Here is a 19,471-nt window from a genome sequence, read left to right as displayed (position 1 = left end):
AGAACCAGAGCGAGGGGAAGGAAGCGCTGACCCCGAGGAGGCAGCAGCCCTGCCGTCTCATACACGTGACTCCCAGCCTTGTGGGAGGTGTACAGCCTCCCTTGATTTATGTTACCTACTTGATTTATGATCGTTTAGCACTTCTCAAAAATGGCTCCATGATACAGTAGTAGTGTTTTAGTAACATGTTCATTATTTTTGAATTGTGCTCCATCACTTGAGCTAAAGACAAGCTGGTATATTGCAAAAAATGGGGCTGAAAATCGCAACTACTAAAGCAGAACCATCTGGTCTACCCCTAGACCTCCAGGCAGGAAAAGTATTATTATCCTCATTTTAGAAAGGAGAGGAACACTGAAATTACATGACTTACCTACGGTGCTAGAACTGACTGCAGGAATCAAAGGCCAGACCTCCTGTTCCCCAGAGCAGTGCTCCCCCACTACTCCATGGTCCTTACCACTCCAAAGTCTTTTTTTTTTCTGCCACACTGCCTGTTCCTGCCATCCCATGCACATGGATTTTGGAAGACCTTTCCGCTTAAATGTGGACAGAGGTAAGCACACACTTCTTAGGCCCTTTCATAATCATATTTCTAAATTAGAAAACAGAATTTGCCAGGATTACAAATTTGAAGATTTGGGGAAGGGCCAGGGAGGGGGAGAAATTATTTATCTTGTATTTCCCACGTTGTTTGTAATGACTGGCGTACCCTGAAGCTGCTAAGTACACATTATTAGCTGATACCAGTAACGCCCGCTGGGCCCATTGTGTTTGTTCCTCTGCCTTGTAGCCTCCCAGTGAACATGAATGATCACTGGCATTTGTGATGGCACTTCACAGTTTACAAAGGGCTGTCACAGATCCCACTTGATCAATGACTCTAGGAGGCTGTAAAGCACAGTGATTAAAAGCCTGAGTTCTGGATTCTCCTACTTCCAAGCTGCCTGACTTAGGGCAAGTTACTCATTATCTCATCAGTAAAAGGAGAATTAGAAGCGCATCAATTTGTGGGGAAGATTAAATGTGATCACGTAGAGGAAGTGCTTCAGGACAAGCCTGGCACGTAAAAAAGGCTAGCTGTGTTACCATCATCATCATCATCATTCTTGTTTCAGACATGACTTGCGTAAGGTCACTTATGACCAATTTATTGAAAAGGCTGCATCTGCAACTCTATTTCTTTCTCTTTTTGGCCCATTCTGTCTGGTCTCCTGTTCCTAGTTGACATCTCTGAGAGATCCCATAGTTTCTTTGGGAACCCTTCAGGTATTAGTAAACTAGGAAACTTTCATTTGTAGATATCAAAACTGGAGTCAGATCTAGTATCAGACTGGCAGTCTTGGATTTAGTCTAAATTTTCTCCCTTCTCCAAAGCGTGGCTTGACTTCTGGAAAACTGCAATGAGAGAGAAGGTCTGTTCTGCTGCTTCTTGAGCATCGTAACACCTGCTTGTCTTTAGCCCTACTCTATCTGCTTCTTCTAGGGTTGGAGGAGCAGGGGACAGAGGGGAGAAGGATGAGTAAAGGGCCATGGGGTCTAGCCTGCCTGGTGGGTTGCTCTCTGTTAGTGCCCTGCGTGTGGCAGGGCCCACGTGCCGCTCTGTCTCTCACAGGGTCCCTTTGTGATTCCTTTGGAAAAGCTTCTCAGTGAGTGACCACACGTTATCGTTTCCTGATGTGGGCAGTGCCCCTTCCAGCTGACTTCCTATTCCGTCCCCAGCCCCCACTTTTGATGCTACCCCCTCCAATGGAGACTCAGTTGGAGTCCTCACACCCTACCAGGCAAAGCTCTTGGGTAGCGTCTTTTCAAGGAACTTTTAGTCTTCGTTGGCATCCACTTGGCCCATGGAGAAAGCACAGCATCCTTCCCCAGCTAGACTGAGTGCAAAGCTTTGTCTTTGTTCTGCTGCTGCGGGCAGCCCTTACCAGCCTCTTATCTCATTTTTTTAGGCCGCATGTCGGTACTGCATCCTCTAACCTCTAGGAGACCTGTGTGCGTTCTCCAAGTGGTTCTCTCAAGGGTCTTTTTCTTGGCCTGAGGAGGTGGTGCTGATAGTGACAGTGGAGAAGCTTCCAAGGGAAGCAGGAAAAACACACAGCCCACTGCTGACTCTTACTGCTAAGAACCTTCGCACATCAATCTCTCCTTCCTCACCTCCTATTAAACTGAAGGTGGAGAAGGCTCTACAAGTTGCCAAACCCTCATAGCAAGTTCTGCATGATGTCTGACCCCTCTCCTTAGAAATCTTGTCCATTGAAATATAATGCAAACCACATTCCAATTTAAAATTTTCTCTTAGCTGCATTAACTATGTAAAAAGAAACAGAGAACATTAATTTTAGTAATAAATTTTCTCTAATCCAGTATATACAAATACTGTCACATTGACATGTAAGCAATATAAAAATTATTGAGTTACTTTATGAAAACTCATACCAAGTCTTCAACAACTGGTTTGTATTTTACACTCACACGTCTCAATTCGGGTCCTTGATGGCAGATTCAAGTACTCAACACCCACACGTGGCCAGGGGCTGCCAGATGGCCAACACAGCTCTAGTTATGGAGGGAGCAGGGGCTGGTCATCTGTTGTTCTCAGCTCCATTTGTTGTTTTCTGTGTATTGTTCTGAGCTTCGGAACTAAGAGTTCGGTGTGACCTGTCCAATGCACTCCAGCCATCATGTGGAGAACCGGGACTCAAATGCAGGTCTTCACACATCATGTTCAGTGTTTGTTTCTACAGCATCGTTTTGTTCGAACAGAAATTGCTATACTTGTTCATAGGAACCTCATTAGTTGAAGGGACATTTGAGGTAAGAAAGTTGCTATAGAGACATTCATGTGAGTCATTTGAAGTTCTGGGGTATCTGCGAAGTCCCTAAAGCTTGGGATGTAGTCAGAGGGTGTGTACTGAGGGAACCCACGCACCTCCCTGGAAGAATCACGTGCAGAGAGATTGGCAGCAGTGGGCAGTGACTTCTTCGAGCCCCACTGCTGGCAATCAACCCGTGCTGACCGGAGCTGGAGCTGCCCTCCCCCGGCAGGTGTTTCCACAGTATGTGCTATTGGCTAAGGAAAAGCATAGCAAGTCTTTAGCATGCACTGTTAAAAAGAGAAAGGAACTAGTAAGTGGCAGTGTGTCTTTAAGAAGGGCGTACTCGTGAGAAGGACTCTGTGGCCAGGCCTGAGATCACCGTTGTCTATCAGCTAAGTTTGCCTCGTTGTTTCTATTTAGAACTTTAAAAAACAATAAAGCTCACCTCTCCCAGAGAACTCAAAGTATGACCCTTAAAGTAACACACTCTCATTGTGGAAAAGAACAAACAAAACCCCGAATATCTCCATGCAGGAAGGTTCCCTGTTAGCACTTGGTGGACTTCTTTCTTGGTTTTCCTAACCGAGTGAGTGTGACGTACTTGGGTGAACATAGGTACGACCATAGCCTGGGGGGTCGTATGAAATATGTGGGCTTGAGCATGACTTTTCATTTAATATTCTGTTATGAACTTTCCCCTTGTCAGTGACATTCTTCAAAAGAGTCATTTAAAAAGATGGATAATATTCCATTACATTTTACTGAATGTCAAATTCTTTTCCAGGATTTCATGTGGCATGCAATCTGGAAAGGACTGAGGCAGACTGAGGCCCTTTCCCAGGCCTGCCTCTTACTGGCTATGTGACCTTGATCGACTGAAATGACAGTGTCTCAGTTTCTAAGTCTACACAGTGAGAAAAACAGAATCTCCCTTATAGAACCACGGGGAGGCTTGATGGGCGTGTCCTGTGTAAACTGCTCAGCACTGCCTGCGTGTAGTAAATGCACAATAAATATCCATTCCCATTTATCATCCTCTTCCCCAGGGCTTTCAAATTCTTTGCCATCAACCAAATTCTTTACCTGAAGCATTTTTCTGGAAAGCGTAGCCCTGTCTAAGGTGCCCATGTGTCTTCTGATTGCTTTGTGGGGACTATGGGAGCACATTATTGCCAAAACACCCTGATTTCTTTCCTCCACACTCAGAGCAGCTGTCAGTGACACGGGATATAGAGGAGGAGAAATGGGAGCTTCTCTGGGGTGGGACAGAGGTTGTACTGGTCTAGCTTACCACTCCCCGGAGGAAGACCCCTGGGGAGCCAGAACCCGGCCCCAGGTGGGTTTACTCAGGTGTATCTGGTTGGCAGAGCTGCAGTTTCTGCCTTAGCAGTGTGGCCGCAGGGAGAAGGGAGTCATTCTTGAGGTGTTTTTTTTTTGTTTTTTTTGGTTTGGGACTCTGCCTCTTGGTTCTGGGTTTTTTCCCCACTTCTTTCTTCTCTCCAGGCACTTGCTTTAGCTGCTGACCTAGCTTTCTTTCATCAGGCGAGTACAAATTTTGCAATTTGCCTTCCCTTGTTTTGACAATGGATGTGATTTGTACATGGCAGCATCGCATAATGTCCCTATTTATGGCGGCTCTCTAATCCGGAGGTAGGGTTTAGGAGCAGGAAGCTTCGAGCCTGTCTTCTGACCCAGAAACCACTTCTTATTTCTACAGCATCTCCCTTCCCCTACGATCTCTTCCTGACTTGGGGCGGGGGGAGGTGCAGCACAGAAAGGTCTGTTGGGTTCGTAATCTGTGAGATATCCTATGTGCTCATTAAACTTTACAGTAAGGAGCCCCCACGTTGCATGGCTCTGTGCGATCTGGAATCTGAACCCGTGTTGCTATTTCCTTTGTGTAGAACAATGAAAAGCTATGTGGAATTGTTAAGCCATAGTTAATGCTGCTTTTTAAAAATAAGATTGGAGGAGAGAGAAATTGGCTGCAAGTCACAATGACATTTGAGTCACTGAAGTGGGTTGAATTGGGGAAGCACATCCTCCTCACCCTGCTTTAGTCCGTGGCGCACAGTTTTAGTAATCGTTACAGGATGGAATGGTGATCTTATTTAGAAAACATTTATTGAGCACCTGCTTATGTCAGGCAGTGCACTGGGGACAAGGAAGACAAACCCGGTGTGACCACAGCCTCTGAACAAGGTCACATTTGTTGGAGGGAGGGAGACATAAATAATGGCGGTAAGACATGGTAAGCGCTAGAGAACTGATATCAACCAAGTGCCACAGGGGCCACAGGCACTGGACACCGGTGTCTACTAAAAGTACCCTGGCAGCCTCCCAGACACTTACTTTTTAGGGAAATTTTAAGGAGGATGAGAAGCTCGCCAGGTGGAACGTGTGGGCAGCCATGTTGGCAGAGAGCACAGCGCCATCAAGGAAGGAGGGAGCAAAGTGCCAGGCCACTCGGGAACTGCAGTTTGTCATGGCCGCGGCACGGGGGGCTTGGAGGATGGGGGCGCAGGGGTGGGCGGAGGGCACTTTCTCATGGAAACCTGAGAACTGTCTTATTTTCGCGTAAAAATAATTTCTTAAATATAACTACATTACGATGCTGAACCAACTGACACTCTGGAAGAAATCTATAGGCAAACCCTTTTAATCACATATGCAAAGAAGACGTCAACATAGGTTCACAGTCCAGACTTGTGAGCTACGGCTCTCTTTCAGCGTTAGTAACCAGATCGCTGAAGAGTCATTGTCTTGCTTTGTCTCCCTTCCTTCTGGATCAGTACATGCTCACTGCAAGAGCCCAGGTTTCAAGCAGCCTCTACAGCCCCCGGCACCCCTGCTGTTAGCTGCCGTGGCCACCAGCTGTCTTGGTCCCCTGAGGATAGGAAGCATCAACACTTCAGGGTGGATGCATCTCAGTGTTAACAAATAGAAACACAAAGCCTTCCCCCCAAGCCTCTCCTGGTACCTGAGAGGTGTAAGAACAGACTCCAGAAGCCTGTTCCCTCTGGGTGCCAAATCCTTAATTAGAGGCTAACTGCAACACGTTGACCAGCTCTTGGATGATCGTGTACAGCACGTGCCAGAGATGTGGTGCATGGGAAAAAAGAGAGAGAACCTGTTTAATTTAAGTGACTTCCATTTCTACGTACACTTATATAGCTCTAGCTTTGTGCCAGGTACTATTCTAAGCAGTTGATACATATTAACTTATTTAAGCCTCTTAATAACCCTTTGAAAGAGGTATTGTCATAACCTCCACTTATAGATGCAGAAACTGAGATCCAGAGAGGTGGACTTACTTGCTCAAGTTCACACAGCCAGTACTGGCAGAGCCAGGATTTGAACCGGGGCAGCCTGGGTCCCAGAATTCATGCTTCCATTGCCATCTGTTGAGTCTCTATATGGTTACACAGAATCAAAACCTCCGCTTCCTTCAGAGATGGTTGCTGTGCAGCAATTGGTTCCTGGAATATTCCTTTTCCTTTGAATCAGCTTATCCTGAGTTGATCCCACAGCCAGCATGTTCATGGCCCACTCTCTCTCCACTTCTTACTTTCCAGACTGACCCCTTGGGGCAAAAACCCTGAGTTCTGTCCTCACCACCTGGCTCTGCCTTCCGACTCTTGTGACCTTGAGCGCCAAGGGGCTGTTTAATTCATGAATGCACATCCAGCTCCCAGGGCAGCTGATAGTCTTCCACCCTTGTAGCCAAGGCAGTGTGCTCATGTCACGCAGACGTGCCCTGTGTGGCCAGAGGGGAGGACCTCAGGTCACGCAAAGCTCTTGACCCTGGGACTGTTAAAACAGCGTCCTCCCTTTCTGGCTCCTGTCTTTCCCGGCACGGCAAGTTCTCACACACACTTACACTCACCATTTCTGCTTTTTCAATGAGGAGAAAAATTCCAATCCTCATCAGTTATTTTGTGCAAGGTCTTTAAAGAGCAAATAGAAAGATATTCAGAGACCATGTATATTTTCCTTCTCTAAGTGGTGTTTATTTAAATGCAGATATCCTGGTTTCCCGTGTAGAGTTGCAAGCAATACCTTTGCATTTAAATGTTAATAGGAGTGTAAACTTCAAAATCAAAATTCTTCCGGGAGGGAGAACTGCTTTTTCTGGTTCTATTGAATGGTTCTCCTTGCCTTCCCTCCCCCACCCTCCCCAATCACCAACCTCCTTCTCCTGCTACTTTCTGCTGGGCTGAACTAAATTCTGTTTCTAAAATGTTTAGAATGCACCTTTCTCATTTTGGATATTAGAACATCAAACATGAAGGTCCTGGATTACAGATAAAGGACTCAGACCCAGCGTGATTCATGAGAAGATTTTCCTTTATCTCAGCCGTTGCCTGTGGAGTCCAGTTCACCATTCTGGGTTCTTTCTAACGGGATTATTCTTTGGCCAACCCTGCGTCATATTTTAACAAGGCTTCAGATAGGTGTCAGGTTTTCCCCTTTCTTTCCTTTCTTTCTTCCTCCCTCACTCCTTCTCTCCCCTCCCTCACTCCCTCTTTCTTCTTTCCTTTCCTTCTTTTCACAAAAAGGCAGGAAGAGATGGGGAAAGAAGTAACAGTTGACCCTTGAACAACACAGGCTTGATCCGCAGGGGTACACTTATTCGTGGGTGTTTTTCAAGAGTGCTCACTGCAGTAGTACAAGATCTGCAGTTGACTGAATCCACGGATGCAGAACCACAGATTCAGAGAAACGGAGTGTACAGAGGGCTGGCTGTAAGTTATAAGTGGATTTTCCACTGTGCTGATGGTCGGCACCCCAACCTCTGCATTGTTCAAGCGTCAGCTGTATAAACTATGTTAATTTCTGGGTGCAAAGTCCTGCTGTGGGCACAGTGAATGATCAAAAAGAGTGAAAAAGGCAGTTTCTTACTCCTGAAGAAATAAAACTGACACATAGTGTGACGCAGATGGACAGGAAAGGGGCCATTTGTAGATGGGTCATTCCATAGGCGGACTGGCCTTTGGGATTGTCTCAAATGCAAACAAAAAGCAGCAAAGATTTAAAGATAATGGAAATAATATCTAATGCCTAAAAACCAAATATGGCAAGTGTAATAACCTTTCTAAGGACCTCATGTACTGAATTTTATGTGTGAATGTGGTATCTGGCTTTATCTTCCTTTTATTTCTTTATTTTCTCTTTCCTGCATTTCCTTATTTTTATCCCGTTGTACTGTGTGTATTTTGTAAGACTAAATCTTTGGAACAGGATAAGACTATTAATCCATAAATTAGAATTGATTTTATAATTTAAATTTATAATATAAATTTAAATGATTTTGACTCTGTTATTATTGGGTATTATTTTTGTCCTTCAGCTAGTTCTTTTCAATAGTGTCCTGTTCTTATTTCATGAAGGCAAACTATGTTTCTTCTTTTATCTTGGGGATATTAATAATACTTTTTAAAATTTATTTTTTATTTTGTATACAATTTTTAAAGGTTACTTCCCATTTATAGTTATTACAAAATATTGGCTATATTCCCTATGTTGAACAATACATTCTTAAGCCTATCTTATCCCCAGTAGTTTTTACCTTTCACCCCCCACCCCTATATTGCCCCTCCCCAACTCTCCCCACCTCTCCCCACTGGTAACCGCTAGTTTGTTCTCCATATTTGTAAGTCTGCTTCTTTGTTGCTATATTCACTACCTTGTTGTATTTTTTAGATTCCATGTATAAGTGAGATCATACAGTATTTGTCTTTCTCCATCTGGCTTATTTCACTTCGCATAATGCCTTCCAAGTGCATCCATGTTGTTGGAAATGGCAAAATTTTGTTCTTTTTTATGGCTGAGTAATAGTCCATTATATATATATATATTATATATATATATATATATATATATAATATATATATATATATATATACACACCACATCTTCTTTATCTAGTCATCCATTGATGGACACTTAGGTTGCTTCCAGATTTTGGCAATTGTAAATAATGCTGCTATGAACATTGGGGTGTATGCATCTTTTCTAATGAATGTTTTTGGTTTTCTTCAGACATATACCCAGAAGTGGAATTGCTGGGTCATATGGTAGTTCTATTTTTAGCTTTTTGAGGAAACGCCATACTGTTTTCCATAGCGGCTGCCCCAATTACATTCCCACTGACAGTGTACAAGTGTTCCCTTTTCTCTACATCCTCACCAACATTTGTCATTTGTGTTCTTTTTGATGATAGCCATTCTGACAGGTGTGAGGTGATATCTCATGGTTTTGATATGCATTTTCCAATAATAATTATTACTTTTTTTTCTTTTCCCTGCAGTTTGTTTCTTCAAATTTTTTCTCCCAGGTCATAGCTTTTCTCAGCTATCTGGGGATGCTCATGTTTACAAGTAGACTGCTGAAAGCTGCCTGGAAGCACTGAGTTGGGAGTGGGCTTGTCAATGGGGAGCTTCACTGCAGAGTGGCCAGAGGGGCTGCTTCTGCCCCCACCCCCACCAAAGTGACAGTGTGTCTAGGTACTTTCTCTTGTGCTGGTCATCACCAGAAAGGCCTCTGCCTGCTTCCAGGCTAGAGGGCAAAGGTGTGGCAGTCAGCTTCTGGGAGCCGGGCAGAAGAGGGTGGGCATCTTAACGGTAGACATTCAACATTTTATATGTGCACAGAGACTCACCCCATGTCTAACAACCCTCAGCTGTACCGGCCACCCTCCCCTGTGCTTGTTGGCCCCCACTCCACCCTGGGGGGTGGGGTAAAGGGGTGTCCCCTGGAGGTATGGAGCCGGTGAAGGGGTGAAGGGATTTAGGGTTCTAGTTCTATCTCAAACAACTTGCACCAAATCCTTGTTTTATCTCTCTCCCCTCTGCTTAACTTCCTGATCCAAAGGTGGTTGTTGATGCCAGCTCGTGAGCCTGTTGGGGATTCAGTAGGATGGTTTGCACCTTCTCCCCTGCTGGCTTTAGTCTTGGCCCTTTAGGTCTGCTGAGTTAACTTCACTGTCCATCTGCTTTGCAGCTTCCAATCTTCTGTTTCTGTCATCTCCTTTCCTAGTTTCCTGCATCCTTGTCAATTTCTGCCTTTAGAAAATATCTTGTACTCTAATACTGGCTTTATTTGGGAGGAAGAAATGCTGGATACATTTGTTCCATCTGCCATGATGACCCAGTAGGTCTTTAATTACATTATTAATTTTATTTTCCCACACAACTCAATAACCCACCTCACTCTTTTTTAGCTCACTGGTGTGAGACTACTTGTCAATAAATTATTTAGCTTTTTAAAATCTGGCTTTCCTTCACTGTAAAATAGGAACAGTTCTTGTCCTACCTACAGGTTGTTGCTACAGCTGCCCTGAGTTATACGTAGGTCTGAGGACAACATAACCAACTGTACCTGCACGTCTGTAGCAAAATTAGGCCCATAGGGTATCCTCCCGGGTCAGTGAAAATACTCAGTCCTGACCTCTGGTTTCCATCCTTCTTTCCGGAGCAGTGACTTAGCAGGACCCTCAGCTGTGTTGACAAAGCCTCTGGGAGACAGAAGAGTGCACCTAATCTGTGTTGGAGGCAGAGCCCCTCCCTGATCTGGAACATGGGTATTATCTGTCTCAGAACTTCTGGAAGAGGACTTACTCTCTCCATTTCCTTTTCTGCCTTTTGTTATGTTTGTCTTCTAAGTAAACACTTTGCCTTCCTCCTCCAGCAATAATAGCCTTCTGTCTTTTAATGATTTGTGTTTCCCTTTTCCTGCCCAGCCCACTTTTCCATCCCTGGCCCAAGTACATACACCTGATGTGACACATTATCCATTCAGTCCCCCAGGTGGTACTTTTGCTCCCATGGGTGTGCAGAGCGCAGGGACTAGTACCGGCCTTCCAATGAGGAAGGCCAAGTGCGGCAGAAGGGACGCTATGGCTTCAGCAGGGTTGTCCTCTCCAGTGCTGCCGGAGAGGCCAAGGTTTTTCCTAGAAGCCCGCCAGGTACTAAAAAGGGAAGAATCTCCTGACCTGTTCAAGGGGATATAAACCTCCTTTAGACTGAAAATACCCTGGCCTCTCTCTTCCCATGCCCACCACCTCCTTGCCCTTGACCACAGTGGAGAGTGAACTAAGCATCCTTAGCAAAGAGGATCCCATTTCCCGGAATCAGTCCAAATGGATTCAGGAGGGGACCTTTTTCCACCAAGGAGGCAGCTTGGAGCTGGCTCCCTGGAGTCTGCTGTGGTGACAAAGGAAGAAGGGGCTATGGGACTAAGGCTGGGGCAGTGGGGAGATAGGGGGCCAGGACAACCACCGGCCTTTGAAAGAGAAGTGGTGCCAGCCCCACTGGTAGGAATGTTACTCCCTTATTTCACGCTGGCTGCAGATGCTGGAGCAGGGAGCCCGCTCAGGAAGCCTGGCGCACATTTGAGCACTGGGACCCAAGGCTCTCAACAAAGTTTCCTCTGACCTGTTTGGTGGTCTGAGCACAGTACGGCATGGTAATCAGGCATCTTTGGCAGTTCACGGAAATGACTCTAGAGGGTATTACTGCTTCTTGGCTGGGGCAGGCTTTCCCGGGTCAGCATGGGTGGGGAGGACCAAGGAGAACTCAGCAGGCACTTGCTCACGGCTCTCCGTGGATTTCTGCCTCTGTGACCAGCCCTGTCCTGCCTCCTGTCAGACCCCTCTTCATCAGGGGGAGGCCCAGATGCTGTTCTGCTTTGCCCTACCCCCACCCTCAACCATCTTCCTCTTGGGGGGCAGGAAGGGGCTGCCAGCATCTGATCTTCAGTGTCAGGACAAGGAGTGTTGGCCACATCCATCTGCTGAGGGGAGACAGCGGGAGGTCCCAAGCCAAACTGCCAGGGATCCTCCGTGTGCTCTGCGGATGGGGTAACTGGAGTGAGAGAGGCATCCAGGGGATGCGATGCCTTGTGAGGTGCTCCCCACAGACACCTGGGTGTTTGTTTCCTGGGGATGAGAAGAAACCATCTCAGCTTGCATGATGGGGGGGATGGCGGTTGATGTAGTTGGCTGTCAGGTGCATCCCCCACCCCCACCACCTCACACTTTGCCCAAGAGAGGGGGGTGCCCATGGGGTCTCCAGGCTGCTCTGCAATCCCCACTGCCCCCCCCCCCCGCCGCCCAGGGAAAGGCCCAGGCAAATGGCTTCACTCCTGTTTGGAGCCCCATTGGGGTGTTACCCAGGAGGAAGTAAGGAGGCCAGATGCCAGGGAAGGAGTGTGAGGTGGGGGGGGGGGTACACCAGAGGGCATGGGGGGAGCTGGGAGGAAACCAAACCCAGCAAGACGCTGAGTGAGCCTGACTGAGACATGGCAGCAGCTCTGCCCTCTCTTGTCTGCTAAAAATACCGCCTTTCCAGACCGCCCTCCTCCTCCCAGTGCCCGTGCCAGGCTTCATCTGGCAGGGTCAGCAAGGCGAGGAACAGAGAAGGGCCTGATCCGGAAGGCTGGGCTGAGCTGAGGGGGCGGGCTTGTGGGCTCAGTCTGAGAGCAGGAAGTGTGGCTCCCACCCTGCAACCCCACATGCAAGGAAGGCTGAGCCCCTGGGGGCTGGCTTGGAAGGAGAGGAACAGAAGCTGCCAGAAGCTTCCTCCTTATTCCTGACCTCCTGGGAGACCAGAAAAGCCTGGAGGGAAGGGATAGAATTCTTGGCAGGTGCAGGGAGACTGCCAAGACCCTGCCCAGTAATAAGGGTTCTTATCTCCCCGAGAGGTGAGTGATGCTGGGAAAGGACCCAGTAGTTGCACAGATCTGGGTCTGATATCCTGTCCTACCACCAGTAGCTGTACGGCTTTCAGCAAGTTTCTCCATCTTTCAGACAGGGGTGAAGACAGTACCTGTCTTAGAAGGCTGAGGGAGACGCTTGGGAAGGTGGTGCTGCACCCGGCATGACAGAGATATAGAAGAAATGACAACTGTTATGATAATGATCTCTCTTTGTGCTCATGGACCAAGCTGTCTCGGCGTGTGTTGCGCCTGAGGATGCAGTCACCATCAGGGGCTCCGTCCTCTGCAAAGGAAACTCTGTTATGCCAACCTGTCTGTAAAGGACAGGTTGCCTTCCCACCCCCTCCTCCTCGCCCAGGGCTGGGGTGCTCCCGACCCTGAGTTCTGGGCTCTGATGCTAACTGTTGCCCGCCTGCTCTCCCGCAGACCTGCGCAGGATGACGGCCGGCTTCATGGGCATGGCGGTGGCCATCATCCTCTTCGGCTGGATCATCGGCGTGCTGGGCTGCTGCTGGGACCGAGGCCTTATGCAGTACGTGGCAGGGCTTCTCTTCCTCATGGGAGGTAAGCCTTGGGGGCCGGCAGGATGGGAGAACTGGTTACTGGGATTCCAAGAGAACTGCTGGTGGGCACGGCGATGAAGGCCCAGGCCCAGTGGGGCTCTTTCATTCGCTCATTCAGCAAACATTTTTTGACTTCCTCTTAGCCACTCACCACTGCTCTCCTTACCCTTGGGGGTCTGACCACCTGGTGTGGGAGGGACTGTGGGGATGGCATTGAGAGAGGGGTCAGATGTGGGGGCAGCGTGAACCCAGGAGGTACTTGGGGATTTCATACACATACTGTTCTTGGGGGTGGGAGGCAGGTGCCATCTGGGCAGTTTCCCCTGCAAAAGCCTTTGAATGCTACCCCTGTTTCCAAATGAGCCTCTAAAAGTGGTAGGACCTTCTCTCACATCTGTCTCCCTTGCCCTCTGTTACTGCTGTGGCTGTAGAACCAATCCAGTCCTTATGAAGGGTTGTGCATAAGAAGGATTATGTAGCTTTGAGGGATTGGGTTCCAGTCCATGGGAAGTGAAAGTTTATCCATAATCCACATGTGCCTTTTTTCTCCCGGAAGAGCTAAAATGTGCTTTTTGGTCTCCTGAGTTGAGTCTCAGTCCAAAGCTGAAGCTAACCATTTGTTTGCCCAAGCCAGTCCTCTCCCCAGAGGGAAGTAGATGGGTGATGGGTCGCGTGGAGCTGGAAAGAGGGGGAATTGGGCTTGGACAGAGGGAATTAGAAATATATATGGGAGAAGAGGGAAGTGACTCTTGCGTATGGAAACCAGTGTCAGATGTTAGATACCATGTGCACACACCCAGCTCAGGTCTGTTTTGTGTACTGTCTGACTCCATGTCTCTGAGCAGGGGCAGGAGGTAGAGGAGTAGGTCCAGCTAGAGAAAGGAGGCGGCTATCCTTCTAGGTGTGTGGGGTACAGAGGGATCTGGGGGCCGGTGAGCTGTGGGTTAGGAGAGGAGGAAGGGAATTGCAGGCTTCAACTCGGGGCCTGACTGTTTACCCTGACTCCCCCAAAGCACAGGCATCCTGTGCCTCCCAAATTCTCTTCCGTCAGAGTCAGAGCTGCCTCCCTGTGGGCCCCACACCTGCCTTAGGGCAGAGGCTGGGGGAGGGAGAGGCATGGGTGGGTGTGGCGATCTCCCCCCTCATTCGGATCTCCCACTGAGACAGGGGCCTGGGTGTCACGCTCACTGAAGCCAGGAGTCACGCTTGGCCCGTGATTTCTTTACTTTGTTTTAGCAACACACATCCTTCCTGCTGCCACCTTCCTGTCAAAATCTTCCGTGGACCCCGAAATGTGAAAAGATAAAAGTGGAGTGGCTCTGTCTGTAGTGAGCATTCTCTTGAAGCCTCTTCTGGTCGTACAGAGACAGGCTCCAGTAAAACGGGGCTTTTCTAAGCTCTAGAGGGCCCTCCCAGGAATCCGAGGAAAGCTGAGCAAACAGGCCCGGGGCAGAACAGGAATCCCAGAGCCCTGGGAGCTGACGGGGTTTCATCTCCGCCTCTTCCGGGGCGAAGTGGCTCCCTGCACGGTTCCCTCTCTGCAGGCCAGACCCTCAGCTCACATCCTGCCCAGGCACTAAGCCTCCAGCACCTTCAGCTCCAACAGCTTCCAGAGAAAGAGAGCGTGTGACGGGCCCACTGGTGGTTCCAGGCCAGGCCGCGCACCACGGTGACTGGCTGGGGTCACCGGGATGCCTTCTACTCACCTGAGACCTTGGGCGGGATCTCCCGTGGAGGGGGCGTGGGGGCAGACAGTGAGGGGCAGGAGGGGGCCTGGAACCCTGCCCCCCGGTTGCCTAGGGCTCCAGGGATGCCGGTCTGAAAGTCCCTGGGCTGGACTGAGCATCTGAGGCCCCTGCCCACAGGGTGTGTGCGTGAGGATGTTGCTTAACTTTTGCCTGATTGGTGATTCTTAAACACCACCCAGTGGAATCATCTGCAGAGGTTTAAAAAGTACTGATGCTGGGGTCTCATCCCAGACTGATCCAAGCTGAATTTCTGGGGGCGACCCTAATGTCCAGTAAGGGGTGAGAGCTGGGGGAACAGAAGAGATTGCTTCAGTGCGGAGCTAGGAAGGGAGCAGGCTCCACGCAGGAGCTGTGCTCTCCCCATCCCTGCTCGGCACAGGGGGCGGCTGAGAGGTTGGGTGTCAACCCAGAAATGGTGCCTTGCCCTGGGGAACCCTGCGCGTCCACAAGAGACATTTCAACACCAACCCCCCCAGAACCCATCCAGTTCCTGCCCTCCAGGTGTCAACCTTCTAGGGTTGACCTGACTAAGAGCTTGGAGAGTCAGCTACCTGTGACAGCCACCTTGTGAACATGACAAAGCAACCAGTCTCTCAAACTGTAGACAAAAAGGCCCTATGGCCTTAGCTTTCACCCAGATTGGCATCACAGGCACCTATAACTGGGCACAGACTAGTGCCCAAGGGGTTAGATTGGGTGGCCAGGGAGAACAGGTGGTGGGGACTGGAGCTCGCCAGGCCTGGGGGTGGTGAGCAGGTGGAAGAGGAGGGGTTGGCAGGAGTAGAAAAGGTCAGTTTAAAGTCAGGAGTCTGAAGGTAGAATTGCAGTTGACTTTAGATGAAACGACCAGGGCCAAAATAAAAACACAGGAGTCCGATCCACAACCTCTCCTCTGTTCCCACGTGAAGGGAGGTGGCCCACCCTGGGTGCTGCTCTTTTCCAGATTTAACTATTTCCCAGGTTAAAGAGAGGGCACCCCATACCTCCTGAGATGACTAGCAACAAATTGTTTAATTAACGCTCAACTCAGAGGAAGCCATTCATTAAGTGTGGCAGCTCTACTGGGCCAGGAAGCTAGGAGGTGGGGATGGGTGTAGGATCCAGTTTGGCAGGGCCTCCAGGGGAGAATCTGGCCCAGACTGGCACACCACCATTCTCGTGCCAGCAACTGCCACAAACAAGATGAAATCATCAGTGGGATTCAGAACCACAGGAACAGGATGACATGGAGCCGGGGAGGCAGCGTGGCAGGGAGCATGTGACTGCTGCTTGTAATTCACCCACTGGGTGAACCTCTGAGCCACCTCATGGACACAGTCCACAAGATGAGTGTGAACATCCAATCCATGCCCTACTCCATCAGCACCCCTCTCCCACATCCTCCCCCACTCTTGGAAGGTATCTGTCATCTCTGCCATGAGCTTTTGTCTAGGCTAATGCTGGAGCCTCCTATCCAGAATCTGGTACCCAGCAATCAGTCCATCACACAGCAGTTGGTGTAATATTTTTAAAACTGTAAAGCAGATATTCATTCATCTACTAACAATGCTCCAAAAGCTTACACTTGAACTTAAAATCCAAATTCCTTACCCTTCTTTAGAAGCTCTTAGTGAGCTTGGGCTGCTATACAAAATACAGAGATTGGGTGGCTTATAAAAAACAGAAACTTATTTTTCACTGTTCTGGAGGCTTGGAAGTTCAAGATCAGGACATTGGCAGATTCATTGTCTGGTGAGAACCTGCTTTCTGGTTCAGAGTTGGCATCTTCTCGTGTGTTCTCATGTGGCAGGAGAGGCAAGGGACCTCTCTGGGGCCTCTTTTTAAGGTCATTAATGCCATTTGCGAGGGCACCACCCTCATGACCTAATCACCTCCCAAAGGACCGTCCATTTAATACTATCATCTTAGGGGTTGGCATTTCAGCATATGAATTTGGGGGCACGCATTCAGTCCATAGTGGAAACCCCATGTAATCGGGCTCATTCTACCTCCCTCATCTCCTTTCCTGTTCTTTCTCCTGTACTCACGTCACTCCAGCCACACCAGTCACACCAGCTGCCTCTCTCTTGGAACAGGCATAATTTCACTTCAGGGCCCTGGAGCTGCTTGCTCTCTTTGCCCGCAGTGCTTTCCCTGCCAATGCCTCATGACTGGCTCCTCTTAGATTTAGGCTTCAAATGAATAGTCCCCCTCAGAGAGGGCTTCCTTGGCCACCCAGTTTAATGAAGCCACTCAGTCACGCTCTGCATTTTAATTGATTTAATTTTCTGCAGCACACCCACTACTTTATGAAATGTTTATTGTTATGTTTTGGTTTTGGTTGATTTTTTTTTTTTTTTAGCAGCTTATAACAAACATTTGTTTTCTCACAGTTTCCATGAATCAGAATTCCAGGCAACTGGGTTCTCTGTGCTCTCTGCTCAGGGTCTCACAAAACTGCAGTCAAGGTATCAGCCAGGGCTGGGGTCTCATCTGAGGCCAGGGTCCTCTTCCAGTTTCATGAAGCTGTTGGCAGAATTCGTCTCCTGCAGCTGTAGGTCTCGTGGATGCTGGCTTAGGCGAAGCCAGCAGGAGAGCCTCTGACTTCTTCTATCTCTGACCTTCAGATTCTTTATTTTTTAATAGACTTTTTTTTTTTAGAACAGTTTTAGGTTTACAGAAAAATTGAGCAGATAGTACAGAGAGTTCCCAAATTACCTTTTATCCCTGCACACAGTTTTCCCTATTATTAGCATTTTACATCAGTACATTAATTACAATTAACAAATTTTGGTACATAATTATTAACTGATGTCTATAGTTATTCAGATTCTAGGTTTGACCTGATGTTCCTTTTCTGTTCCTGGGTCCCATCCAAGATCCCCCATTACGTTTAGTTGTCATGTCTTTTTGGGCTCCTCTTGGCTCTGACAGTTTCTTAGACTCTCCCTGCTTTTAATGACCTTGACCGTTGAGTACTTGAGGCGTACTGGTCATCTATATTGTTAAGGTGCTGCTCAGTTGGAACTTGTCTCATACTTTTCTCATGATCTGGCTGGGTTATGGGCTTGGCGGAGAAAGCTCACACAAGTAAAGGACCATTTTCATCACTCTTTTCGAGGGTATGTACTATCGCCATGATTTATGACTGTCAAGATTGCTCCTGATCACCTGGCTGGAGTAGTGTGTGTCAGGTTTCTGTACCGTAAATTACTCTTTCCACCCTCGCCGCCCCTCCCCTTTCCATACTGTCTACTTTGGAAGGAAGTCACTAGACACAGGCCATACCTTAGAAGTCAGGGGTTATGTTTCTCCCCCTTTAGGGTGGAGTAACTACCTAAGTTATTTGGAATTCTTCTGCATGGGAGATTTGTCTCTTGTTCCCTTTTTATTAATTTATTCAATTATTTATTTATGTCAATGTGGACTCATGAATATTTATTTTAGACTTTGGGTTATAATACAATACTGTATTTTATTGTCCAATTGTTCCAGCTTTGGCCATTGGAAGCTCTTTCCATTGGACCCTGGGACCCTTTGGCACACTCCTATTAGTGTGGGATTTTGTTTTTGCCTTTTGTGAGTATGTCCTTAGTTTTTGGCACAACCGGGTACTCTGGGCTCATCTTGTATATTTCCCGCCCCGGTCTTAGAACTAGCCATTTCTCCGAGGAGCCTGGTTCCTTGTACTGGAGAATGGTATTGGAAACCAAGATCTGGGCACTAGGTGTCTGCGTGTTTTATTAACATTCTGTATTTGCTCATCACCTCCCACTCCCCGCCTCCCACCACCGACATAGATGTAGCTTCCTGAGCCCCAGAACCTCGTCTGGCTTGTTCTCTGAGGTACCCCCTATGTCTGAAACAACAGTGTCTGCAGTCTCCAATGTCTGTGAAATGCATGTATCAGAAAAGGGAATTATGTGCAGCAGAGAAGGTGTTTTGTTTTTTCCTGACAGAGCAGCAGTCCTTCAAGAAATGAGCCTATCTTATCTTCTGCTCCTGGTCGACCTTCTCCCCTTCCGTAGGGTTCCTGACTCTCTGTCTTTACTTGAACATTCCTGGGGTCTGTCTCAACTTCCTTTTGGAAGGAGGGTATGAAGTATATATGAATTCACAGCGAACTTTGTATCTTTAATTTGGACTCCCAGAGTTTTAGAGCTGAAAGTGGCCTTAGAGACCTTCCAGTCCCACCTTCTTGTGTTTCTGGATAAGAGTAGTTATGTCAGTTGTCCTAGGTCACCCACTCTAGTGGCAAACATGAGACCAGAGCCCAGCCTGTGACACCAGCCTGGGTACTTCCAGCCCATCCTGCTGCCTCTGCTTTCATCCCCCCGTGTTGGAGATATCAGGACCCCTTGTGCCACACACACGTCTCCCGATGCTGGCACGACTCCAGTTCTGTGCTTCTAAGCAGGAGCCAGTCCCAGAATCTTGTTCCACACCCTTTCTGTTCCTCCCTCCTCAAAGCACACAGGGGCATATGGAGGAGATGGTGGCCAGATGAGGACACAGGTGATAATGGGAAAAGGAAGTCATTTAAAGGTCCTTTTCCTCCCACCTGTGATCAGTGTAACCTTTTCCACCTTTCCAGTCAGACAGGAGAGTGAAGAGAATGCCCCAGAGCGGCTCAGACTATCCAGTT

The 19,471-nt window shown here is 48.1% G+C and overlaps 1 protein-coding gene across 1 annotated transcript in view; it reads left to right on the top strand.

Moving 5' to 3' along the window:
- TMEM178B (transmembrane protein 178B) overlaps window positions 1-19,471 on the top strand; it is a 338,501-nt gene that overhangs the window by 288,177 nt on the left and 30,853 nt on the right. Inside the window, exon 3 of the mRNA XM_010947450.3 lies at window positions 12,963-13,100. Coding sequence (XP_010945752.1) covers window positions 12,963-13,100 — 138 coding nt within the window. The remainder of the gene's footprint in view (window positions 1-12,962; window positions 13,101-19,471) is intronic.

This window comes from Camelus bactrianus, chromosome 7 (genome assembly GCF_048773025.1).
Source record: "Camelus bactrianus isolate YW-2024 breed Bactrian camel chromosome 7, ASM4877302v1, whole genome shotgun sequence".
Classification (NCBI taxonomy): domain Eukaryota; kingdom Metazoa; phylum Chordata; class Mammalia; order Artiodactyla; family Camelidae; genus Camelus; species Camelus bactrianus.
The sequence above is the reverse complement of the archived record's forward strand: the minus strand, read 5'-3'. Positions and strand labels throughout refer to the sequence as shown.